The sequence below is a fragment of the Pleurodeles waltl genome, chromosome 6 (genome assembly GCF_031143425.1).
Source record: "Pleurodeles waltl isolate 20211129_DDA chromosome 6, aPleWal1.hap1.20221129, whole genome shotgun sequence".
Taxonomy (NCBI): domain Eukaryota; kingdom Metazoa; phylum Chordata; class Amphibia; order Caudata; family Salamandridae; genus Pleurodeles; species Pleurodeles waltl.
This window is the reverse complement of record NC_090445.1, coordinates 223802746-223814565: the sequence shown is the minus strand read 5'-3', so window position 1 is coordinate 223814565 and position 11820 is coordinate 223802746. Positions and strand designations below refer to the sequence as shown.

Here is an 11820-nt window from a genome sequence, read left to right as displayed (position 1 = left end):
GGCTGAAGCTGAGTCACAAGATGGCTGCCAACACTTCTTTGTTGACGTGTTGGCAGCCAATCAAATATCAGCACTGGGACATTTGGATTGGCGGCTTATCCGTGTGCATAGATATCTCTATTAACTCTAATTGCTCCAAAAGTACTGAACAGACCTACACCAAATTACAAAAAGGGTAATCAGCAGACCAAAGGCTAGCTTTCTACCAAATTTTGTGTAATTCCGTTCAGCGGTTCGGGCTGTAGTCGTGTTCAAAAAGTTGAAAAATCCCATTGATGTAGAATGGGGAAAAAGTGTTTTGGGACCCCCCCTTTTTCTCAGCCCCTGCTTGACGGATCACCCTGAAACTTTCAGCACAGCAGCTGAACTGACTGAAGTATAAGTTTTGAAAAATGTGTGAAGATTCGTCAAACTGCGCCAAAGTTATTGGCAAAACAAATAACAAGATTTACTATGGAAAGGATGGTTCTAACAGTAGGATATATATATATATATTCTAAGGTTCCTTTTAAAAAAATACAGATCTTTTTATCACACTGAACTATATTGTTACTTTAACCTTTGCTTTTTTCAGTGAATTTCTAGGGTTTTTTAGTATGAAGTGATATTTTATTACCACATGTAAAGCCAACCCCTGCTGCACATGGTCTCTAGCCGTGCACGGGGGGGGTTGGCCACAGGACTTTATGTTTTATAAAAAGGAGAGGTCCGCATGCCCTCTTCCCTAAGCCTCATTAGGCTCTGGGGACCCACTTCCCAGGGCCTTTTCTTTTACGAAAGGAGGGGGAGCCACATGCCCCCCCTCCCCGAGCCTTATTAGGCACTGGGGGCCCCATCTCCCAGGGCCAGTTTATTTTAATTAAACGGAAGGAGGCTGTGTGGCCCCCCTAACCCAATTCTTATTAGGCCCTGGGGACCCCATCTCCCAGGGCCACAATTTAAAATAACAGGGAGGGGGGCTGCGTGGCCCCCCTCACCAAGCCTTGCTCAACCCTGGAGACCGCATCCTCCATGTCCACTACTACAATTAAAAGGGAGGAGGGTCACGTGCCCCCCTCTTCCCAAACCTTTGGCCCAGGGGAGCCGATCCCAAAGGCCCACTATTAAAAATAAAGGGGTCAGGTGCCATTGTTGAAAATTACCCCTCTCCAAACCATGTTAAGCCTCAGGGACCTCACCCCCTGGGGCTCGCACTATGAAAGGTGGGTGTCCTGTTGCCCACCCAGGGTACCCACCGTACACTGGTTAGAGGCCACTGGGAGGAACCCAAAGTCCCCAGCAGCCCCAGCCATCACCACGTTTGCAGCAGGAGCCAGCATTGCTCCCATCCACAGGGAGCAGCTTCTGATGCTGCCCCCCTCCCCATCCAGGCGGGAGCAAAAGTTTGATCTTTTTCCCTGTCTGAATCAGTACTGGCAGGGAAACATATTAAAAGTATGCTACCATATGACAGAAGCATTTACAAAGCTCTCACTGGCTGGGAGCAGAGTTTGTGTTTTCTCCCATGTGGCAGGTGACTCAAATATGCTTTTGGCAAGCAGGAGGAAACACAGGTTTCTCTGCCTGTGCCGATGTGGGTCCTGGAAGTGGACTACCCGGGATATAGCATGTGAACTGGCCCTGGGGAATGGGGTCCCAGGGCCATTAATGGCTCATGATGGGGGGGGGGCATGTGGCCCCGCTCCCTTAAAGTAGTTGGCTCTGGGGTGGGCTCCCCAGGGCCTTTAATGGCTCAGGGAGGGGGCATCATGACCCCCTCCCCATTTTAAGTCATTTTGCACCTGGGCTGGACTCCCTAGGCCTTTAGAGGATCAGGGAGAGGGGCGACGTGGCCACACTCCCTATTGAAAATAATTTCTACCAAGACGGATGGGGTCCGTGGGTCCCCGGGCCTTTAATGGCTGGGGAACTGGAACCATTAGGCTCCACTCCCCTTAATGCATATTGTCTGGGGTGATAGGCTCCCTGGGGTTTATAATTAGCCGCCATTTAGGTTTTTTGTTTTTTTTCAATCCAGCGGAAGTCCCGCAGGATCAGATCGCAGCATTTTGTGCTGATTTGTTTTTGGTTTATGGCCCCGAGAGGATCCCTCTGGGTTCCCCTATGAGGCGTAGGAGGTCAGGGTATCCTTACTCTGCCTCCTTATATCACTTTTTATTTTTACTTCAAGACAAGAGAACTGAGTCCCTGAGACCTGTAATGGCTGCCAACAAAATTTTTTCGATGTTGTTGGCAGTTAGTCAGAGCTCTGGCTCCTACAGGAGTCAGACTCACGTGGGAACAAGATGGTCCTAGAGAAATAAAGCTCCATGGGTCAACCAGAATGCTTTATTTTCAAACTGGTGCTCCCTCAAAAGACTCTTGAGCCTCTTGCTGACCCAAACGAGCTGATATACAATATTTTTTAACCTTAATTTCTCAAACACTACTCAAACGATTTACACTAAATCACAAAAGTACAATCTGTGGACCATGATCTAGCTTTCTGACAAATGTGATGTAATTCTGTTCAGCAGTTTTTGCGGTAACATGGGGAATTCGCGTTTTGGGACCCCCCCTTTTTTCTTGGCCCATGACAAAATGGCAGCTCGCTATTTTTTAAAAAATATTTGGAATGGGTGAGAATAGGGCCCTCCTCTCCAAGTTGATTTTGGTCCCTGGGACCCCATCCACTGGTTCCCCTCTCCAGTAAGGTAAAAGTATTTGGCCTCAGGGAATGGGCTCCCTGGAGCCTCTACAAGGTCTGAAGGATCGTGGGCAGGGAAAGCAAGTCTGCTACCACTCGGTGGGAGATTTAAAATGCTCCCGCTGGGTGGGAGCTAACTTCTGTTTCCAAACCCAAATTGCTCTCACCCGCAGGAGCAAGCATAAGAAGATGCTCCTTCAGGATGGGAGCAATGCCCGCTCCCGCAGTATGCGGGGAGTCTGCTGGGCTGCAGGGGCCCTGGGGCTCCCCTCCGCATCCCCCAAAATTGGTGATTGGTGGGTGTCCTGGGTGGGCACCGGGGAACCCACCTATAATTAAGAGTGGACTTAGAAGATGAGGTCCCTAGGGCCACAATAGAGTTGGGAGGGGGTTGCGTGCCCTCCTTTATTATGCCAATCAGCCATAAGAGATGGTGCCCCAGGTCCCCATTTGGGCTTAGGAAGGGGGGCTATGCCCCCTTCCCCTAATTTAAAACTTAATGTACCTGGGGGATGGGGTTCCCAGAGACTTTGAAGGCTTGGGGAGGAGGGCATGCACCCCCTTCCCTTTAATTATAATTTGATCTCAGGGGATGGGGTCCTCCAGACCATTTAGGCTTGGGGAGGAAGCCACACGCCCCCCTGCCCCAAATAGTAAGGTATTTGACCCCAGGGGATGAGTCCCTCGGGCCCCTTAAGGCTCAAGGAGAGGGTCCACATGCCCCCCTGCCCTATAAATACAATAGGTCTCAGGGGGATGGGGTCCTCTGGCCCATTTGGGCTTGGGGAGGAGGGTCATGTGCTCTCCTCCCGTAGTGTACTAGTATTTAGCCCAGGACGATGGGGTCCCTGGGGACTCTAGAGGCTTGGGGAGGAGGGCCAGGAACCCCCTCACCTAATAATATATTTTTATGGCACTGGTGATGGGGTCCCCTGGGCCAAACGTGGCTTGGGGAGAGAGGCTACGCAATCCCCTCTCCCGGAGCTGGCCACCTGTGTGGAGTTGGATGCAGGGCCTGGCTGCTGGTCAGGCCCTGTGGCCAACACCACACTGTGCACAAAGGCCTTGCACAGCTAGAGCCAAAGGTCGTATGCAATGTGGGGTTGCTCGGCTGTGAGGGGTTGGCTGCAGGGCCTGTGGCCAACCCCATGCTGCGCATGGCCTTTGGCTGTGCATGGTGGGAGGCTAGCTTTAGACATGGTAATAAAATATTACTTTATGTTAAAAAACACTAGAAGTTCAATGAAAATAATCAAAGGTTAAAGTAACGGTATAGTTAGGTGAAAACTTCAGTAACAACATAATGTTTTCAACTAAAAAAATCACTGAAATTCACCAGTTATAGTTATCTCAAGTAACTATAACTCATGCCCTAAGGTAACAATAACTTGCCATGCACTGCTAATTACTCCACCTATTACATCACTCGTGACATCTATTACATAATTTATAATACCACTGCAACATGTGCAAATAAATTAATGATGAGAAAACTGTGCTTGGTGGGGCGTGAGTTACAGTTACCTTAGAACACAAGTCTATTTTTACTATAACTGGTGAATTTCAGGTTTGTTTTCATCTAACTATAATGTTACTTTAATCTTTGGGTTTTTTCAGTGTATATATATATGCAAAAAACAAAGGAGAACTCTGGGAAGTTCCCAATTTTAGGTGGAGAGCTGCTCTTTGTCACTATCTAGCTCGGTGAGGATAGCACTGTGCTAATCCTATACTTAAAAACTTTGCTAGATAAGCAGACATTTGAGATGAGCAAATTTAGAGTGTTGCTGGTGTTGCAGGGTGCTCCTTACTAGAGCAGCTCTCCACCTAAAATTGGGAACTTCCCAGAGTTCTCCTTTGTTTTTTGCATAATTTATGCGTCACTCTAACCCTGAAAGGGCCTTGGTTTGACTTATACTGGGTGCTCCCTTGTGTCTGGACAAAGCTATACCCCTCTGAAGAGCTCTAATGAGAGCGAAACACGTGTCAGGGGTTGCTTTACTCATTCCAGGTTGGCTTGGACGGTATTTGACCAGTCCAAAGCTGTAATACTGTGCCTGGAGTAGTAAATGGCTTTTGTCATTTTACAGCTCGGCGAGGATGACACTATGTCAATCCTATGCTTAAAGATTTTGCTGTACAAACGGCAAAAGACTTTGTCACTATCTAGCTCGGTGAGGATAGCACTGTGCTAATCCTATATTTAAAAGCTTTGCTAGATAAGCAGACATTTGAGGTGAGCAAATTTAGAGTGTTGCTGGTGTTGCAGGGAGCTCCTTACTAGAGCAGCTCTCCACCTAAAATTGGGAACTTCCCAGAGTTCTCCTTTGTTTTTGGCATAATTTATGCGTCACTCTAACCCTGAAAGGGCCTTGGTTTGATATATATATATATATATATATAAAAATTAGATAGATCCTGTCTCAAATAAAATATCAATTTCTGCATGTAAGTCCAACTTCAACATGCAAATGGCTCAGTTTATGAGTGCAAGTTATTAATAAAAAGGTAACAATTGTATTGTATTGTAACTGTGGTTATATAGTGCTTTGTATCATTGGCGATGTTCAGGAGCGTTTTAACCATGTATTCAACTTATTTTACTCATTCAGAATAGTGCTTAATGTGGTGTCATTTTGCATATGAGTGAATCCCACTACAATGAACGCAAGTGGACGTCCCCTGTTGGAGGCGCTCTCGAAATCTTGGGAAACCTTTTGAGTTTGAGATTGTTCATAAAATGTTTTCTGAACAATTCCCATCCTGGAAATGGATAGACCCCTTTTGAGGGTAGGGATATATCCCATTTCGGGGTCAGAATGAGAACTGAGCACCTTCAACATTGGTTGGGGGAGAAGTAATGGTTTCACCTTTGTGAAAAATATTTTCCCAGCTGAAGAAAGGGTATTGCACGAATATGAGGGCATTCCTTACTGCACTATATACAATTACAAATGCAGAAATGCTTCAATGTAATCTCGACTACAAATTTGCAAATATTTTCCAGGACTCCTGGAAATCTGGGCACATCCCAGGTACCCATGCATACCTGGGATCCCTTAGGGAATTCTTAAAATGAGTACATCGACACGTTTTGTTAGGTGGTGTAACTCCAACTGTAGATCTATGCACTTGTTTACAATTGGACACAAATTAATTAATGATTTTAAAAGAAGTTATAAAACTGCACGTAAATGTTTATGACATCACATGGGTGCAGATTTTTTATTTTCGGGATTCAAAAAAGGTTTCCAGATGTTCATCTGGCACCCTGTAAAAGTTGCAGGTTTGCAGGTACACTATTAGAAAACGTTTGTGAATTCCATATCCAGATATATATTTGTTCAGTGTGAACATCTGCAGAGCAACTGTGATTGCTAGGTTTTTCTATTTTCTCCACGGATAAGGCGTCCTAAATATCGCTGCACATAAACAAACCCTCCCCATCGCTTCCCACCATTTTGGGCGTGTTCTCTTCCATTGCCCGCCCTAAAAAGAAAGTGATTTAACCATCTGTAAAGCAGGAAGGGCTGAGAAAGGAGTTTGCGATTACACACAAAGGTGTAAATTTGTGGTATGCACAAGCCCACCGGGCAATCAAGCCCTGATAAACTCTCTTCCTGTGAGCAGAATTACTGGCACAAACATATTACTGAGTAAATTATTTTTCAAGTGCAGAAAAACAGCTACCGAGAAGTGCAGAGTTGGTTGGGCACGCGTGAAAAGGGACATTAGCACGTGTGCAACACAAAGGTACAGACACAAAAGCTTCGTTAATCGGTCCGCTGTGCTAAATATGAGAACTTGGAGCGCTGCGTAAACATCCGGCACCTCGTGCATGCTAAGTGGCGCACCTTCTGTGGCTCTGCCAGCGCGCACTCCCGTCTTCAAACCCATCGCCTTCCCAAACAAGCCGCCTCCAGGAGACAGAACGACGGAAAGATGACAGCTCCCAGAGAAGAAAGAAACTGCACAACAATCGCTGCCTAACTTATTCCCTTTTACCCCAAAAACAAACCGTGAGACGCGCGGAAGGAGGGACAGAAGAGCCTGCCTGTGGCTGTTTGACGCGCACCCCTCCGCTCACCGCCCCCCCCCCCCCCCCCCCCCCCGACTGCCTCCACTTTGGGACCAGCAGCCGGTTGAAAGCTGCCTCGACCCCATCGATCCATCCTCCCCCGCTGATGGATGAGTCTCCCCGGTCCGGTCCTGTTCCTCCCTGGGTCAGTCTGTCACTCGCGTCACGCCGTCTTCGCGCGGATTTTATTTGCGCGACTTTTTTAATCTGATCTGAGGCGAGGGTGTGTTTTTTTCGCCTCCTTTGGGGAGGAGGGGATGAAGAAGTGAGGAGGAGAAACGCTTAAAGGGGGCGGAGGGGGGAGAGTGTAGGTCGATGTATAAACGGAGAAGATCGTATTCGGAGATAGGAGCGAGGGATGGGTTGAGGAAAGGAAAGGAAGAGGTGGAGAGAGAGAGAGCGCACCGAGAGCGCACCGGGCGCTCGCTGCTGGGTGTGTGGCTGATGCTCTGCCTGCACATTACCATGTGCCTCTGCTGGGGGGGAGGCATAGGAGCCGAAGCTATATAAGGGCAATATTCAATTTCGGTTCAGCCCACAACTAGTATTTGGGCTTTCTAGAGACACTTATTTAAGGCTTTCTGTAGTGAAGCTTTAGGGAATCTCAAACATATAATAAATATATACACATATATAAATATATACATACAAATATTTCATCATATCTCTACAAGGGGTGCCCAACCCCTCCCACCCACCAGGCACCATTCCGCCGTCGGGGAGGCAGCGTTCTCAACCGCTCTCCAGGCTAAGCCTCGGAAGAAAGACGCTCATCGCAGCCGCTGTGGGAGTCGTGATGATTTTGGTGTTGGTCATCCTCATCCCGGTACTGGTCAACTCGGTGGGGACGGACGGGCACTATGAGATGTTGGGCACGTGCCGCATGGTCTGTGACCCATATCTGGCAAAGACCACCTCGGCCACCAGCGCCAGCTTGCGGGAAGATGCCGAGACCCCGGGGGACAGTACTGGGGTTGTGCCTCCTCCACCATCCACTTTGGTGCAAGGGCCCCAAGGGAAGCCTGGCCGACCAGGGAAGCCGGGACCCCCCGGCCCACCGGGTGAACCTGGCCCCCCTGGCCCTATGGGGCCACCAGGTGAGAGGGGCGAGCTGGGCAAAGCGGGGCCTCCGGGTTATCCAGGAGTCGGCAGCAGTGGTGCCATCAGCACAGCCACCTACACCACCGTGCCAAGGGTGGCCTTCTACGCCGGCTTGAAGAACCCACACGAAGGCTATGAAATTCTCAAGTTTGACGACATAGTCACGAACTTGGGCAACAACTACGACGCAGCCACGGGGAAGTTTACGTGTAACATTCCGGGCACTTACTTCTTCATCTACCACGTCCTGATGCGAGGAGGAGATGGCACCAGCATGTGGGCAGACCTCTGCAAGAACGGGCAGGTAATGCATGGCAGTGGGCACTTGTTGCGTCTGGAGTGCGATGTAATTACAATTGCAAACTTTTTCAAAGTGCCTTATGTAAGCAAAATGCCGAAGGCCATGTTTGTTTGATGGAAATAATCTCATGAACGTAGACTGACCTGCTCAGAATTACACGTCAAATCATTGGAGAGCTGGGACTTCGACCCAGTTAGCCTTGCGTTCCAGTCCAATGATTTTGAGCTGAGTTCTTGATCGGGTTGAAATGTGGCTCGTTAGCCTCCCCCGTGAGCTAAAAATGCTCATTATTTTCCATTTCCTACTTCACGGACTGTGTGGCACGAATGCTGAGACCAACAGTGTTGGGCAAGGATGGGACGGTCTAAGCGAACCCCCAGGTCTAGAGTCTAGGGAGGGGGCATAGTGTAGTTCACAGATGTCTGTATCGCCTCAATATAAATTGCTCCGGCGCCTCTGCTGCCTTTAGGGCACGGTAGCGCTACACAAATATCACCCAAACAAAACTGCGCTTAATGCAGAGTGTGAGGTGCAAATGTGCTTTAGAGCCAGAATAAAAATGTAATTAAGGACCCGTGGTACGCACAGTTTGAGGAATCAGTAGAGGAATGGCTGCGACAGCTCTTAGCCTGCCAGCTGACGTGGGTAATTTATTCTGTATTAATACACTTTATTTTAGTTATACAACACACCCTTCCCTCCCCCCAACTCTCCAATCCACCCACCCAGGACACTCGTGCTGGGTAAAAGCGCGCTGTATACATTTGTTAAGATCAAATCAAAGGCAAACGTCTTGGCGCTAGCGAGAATGTTCAGCTAGTTAGATTCAGGAACGCTTGAAGCCGTGACGTTTTTCCGCATAATTCCGGATTTTCAGCATTTGCCACACAATCCGCCATCTGCTGCATAATTTGCATATTTTACCCCCAAAATTCTACTTTAAACGGATAAAAAGTTACTAAACATGAAGTGTCTCATTTGGTTAAGCGCAGTGATAGACCCTTTGCAAAGTTTAACTGGTCATTCACGGATTGCTGTAACAAGGTGTTAAACTGCTAATAACGAGGTGCAAATTTGCTCAGGCAGTATTAATAGTTGTTGACAAAATAATATTGCTACACATTTCACCCCATTAAGCCCCACACTTTGCTTTTTCTTGCTGAATACTTTTGTCAACCTTACCCCATAATTTGGCCCTCCATTGACACGTAATTCAAGTGGCCCTATTACTCCAGTAATTGGCAATGGGCAGAGTCAGGGCTGGCTTTAGTGATGGTGGCGACCTGCGTGACAGTCTTTTTTGGCACCCCCCACCCAATGACCACCTCCTCGGGTTCACTCGCTCCCATACGGCAAATGTGCCCCTTAACTCTCCATAGCCCCTCTTTCACATACATTCATGTGTTTTAAAGCACTTGTAAAGGCTGGCTTTACTAATCCACTCAGCTATCCACATAAAATATAGTTTTGTTATTTGTAGCAGGCACATTAACCCTCTGCGCTGCTTTATGGTGAGTCAAAGCTGCCTCTAGACAAAACTCTCATCTCTGTCCCTAGCAGGGACATTAATCACAAGGGTTATCTTGAGATTGTAATTGTTTCCTGAAGGCTGGAGAGCAAGGAACTTTTCACCAGGTGCTTTTAAATTGCAAGTTTTGTAAGTCTTTGGTAAACACAGCAGCCCCCTAAGGTCAGCACCCCCCAATCCAGGTCAGCACCCAAGCCGGCCCTGGGCAGAGTTAACAGGAAGTCCTGATAGCATTCAGCTGGGCATAAAGATGATGGCTCTCTGGATTTTCCTTAGCATCTGAGAGGTTCACCAAACCAGAGGGTCAGGTAAAGATTAGAACTTCAAAGAGAGCGAAAGATATTAAAAAAGGATTTGGAATGATGGGTTTCTGCAAATTCACTTCATAAAGATGTGCATCCGCAGACCTCCTGGCCTCCCTGCCCTCTCTGGTCTGGGATTATCAGCTCACCCATGTCAGTGAAACATCATGTTTCAATCCTGGGCTTTCCTGCTACAAATTATCTTTAGTAGCCGTGTTAGTTCATGTAGTTTAAGGGAAGATAACCAAGACTACAACTCCCAGAGCACCTCCAGGAAACAAGTGGAAGTCCAAGGCTGGATCCGTACCTCAGGGAAGGGTTTAAAGAGTCTGGAATGTAGATCTAAACTGGAGGGTCTGGTGCAGGGACAGCAGAGGGCTGGCGGTGCAAATCCTAAAACATCATCATGAGAGAAGTCTTATTCAAAGGGGCCTGGCCTGCAGAGAAATTTGGTGGTGTCTGTTATAAGCCAGGAGATGAGTAGACGGCCTGACTTAGAGTTTGGTTATTCCGTCACAAACATAACAGCTATCCCATCCGCCGTATTACGATCCCATTATAGCCTATGGAGAGTGTAATACAGTGGGCGGAAAATCTGTCACATTTATGACAGAGTAATCCATCTGCCAAACTCTAAATCAGGCCAGAGTCAGTCCTTGGTCAGGAACTGGTTTGCCTAACCAGTTTGCTCCACAACTTTAAAGATTCTGTGATTTCAAGATTTCTATGCCCATATCTTATAGAATTGCCTCTTGGTGATCTCTTACTAAAGAAAAAAGCTAAAGTGCAGCATAGTATTCCACATGCAAATAGTGTTGTTTCTTTCTACAGTTTTACATCCTTGGATTCCATGCTATCTCCAAAAATATCTTCTATAATCCTGAAAACATGCATGGAAAGTTGACATCAGATCTTAGTTTGTATAAGTATGACTGCCAGTGCCCAAAGCTCTCCTTAGAAGCCGGTGGCTGGTGCTATTATCTGTCAGTTGTAGTCTCAAATCCACCTCATCCATTTTTAATCCACTACCAGACACTCCCTGCTCCTATAGCTCACTCTTGCAGGTTCCTGCTTTCTCCCTTTGTGAGGGATTTTTTTGTATTTCTATTCCCCCTACTTTCCCCTGTGTTCGTCCCCAAACATTAGTGCCAGTCGTCCCCATGGGTAACCATAGCTCAAATTAAGCACTGACTGTGACTGGCCTAGAGTTAAACTAGCAGGTGTTTTCTCGCCTTCTCTGCTGTCGGATGACCCTCTCCTTACCCTTCATGGTCTGCATGCCTTACTCTCTCTGAGTGTAACCTACCCTCAGCTGCATGCCAGTCTGACTACTTTCTATTATTGGACTTTGACAATTTACCCACACATCACCTCATCTCATAGATCACAGCCTCCTTTGAAACCATGTCCCTGCAACCTAAAAATGCCCAGAATCCTCTCATCTATCCATTCATCCCCCAGCCACTTACATAAACTCATACCAACTCACATACTCACCACCAGTGATCACATCCAACTCCTGTTAATTTAATCTACCACAAAGTGAATTACATGCTTGGAATAGATTTCTTGGACACAAGAGGATTCCTAACAGGAGCCACTAACCACTGGATTAACAACTGACCTTTGGTTCTAGAGTACCGTGCTGCCTGACGAAAGCGGTTCAGTGCCAGCTCAGGGTTAGAAAGAACTACGTAAATGCAATTATAGTATAATACTTTCTATTATTTTCTTTTTACTTTATCCCTCTTAAATTATCACTCACACCAATACAAGTCAAATGGAAAATAAAAAGCTTCACTTTTCCCTCTTAAAAGGTCCTTC

At 47.1% G+C, this 11820-nt stretch overlaps 1 protein-coding gene across 1 annotated transcript in view; it reads left to right on the top strand.

Annotated features, from left to right (window-relative positions):
- Positions 1–7099: 7099 nt before the first annotated feature.
- C1QL1 (complement C1q like 1) overlaps positions 7100–11820 on the top strand; it is a 273105-nt gene continuing 268384 nt past the window's right edge. Inside the window, exon 1 of the mRNA XM_069237944.1 lies at positions 7100–8169. Coding sequence (XP_069094045.1) covers positions 7561–8169 — 609 coding nt within the window. The 5' untranslated portion in view covers positions 7100–7560. The remainder of the gene's footprint in view (positions 8170–11820) is intronic.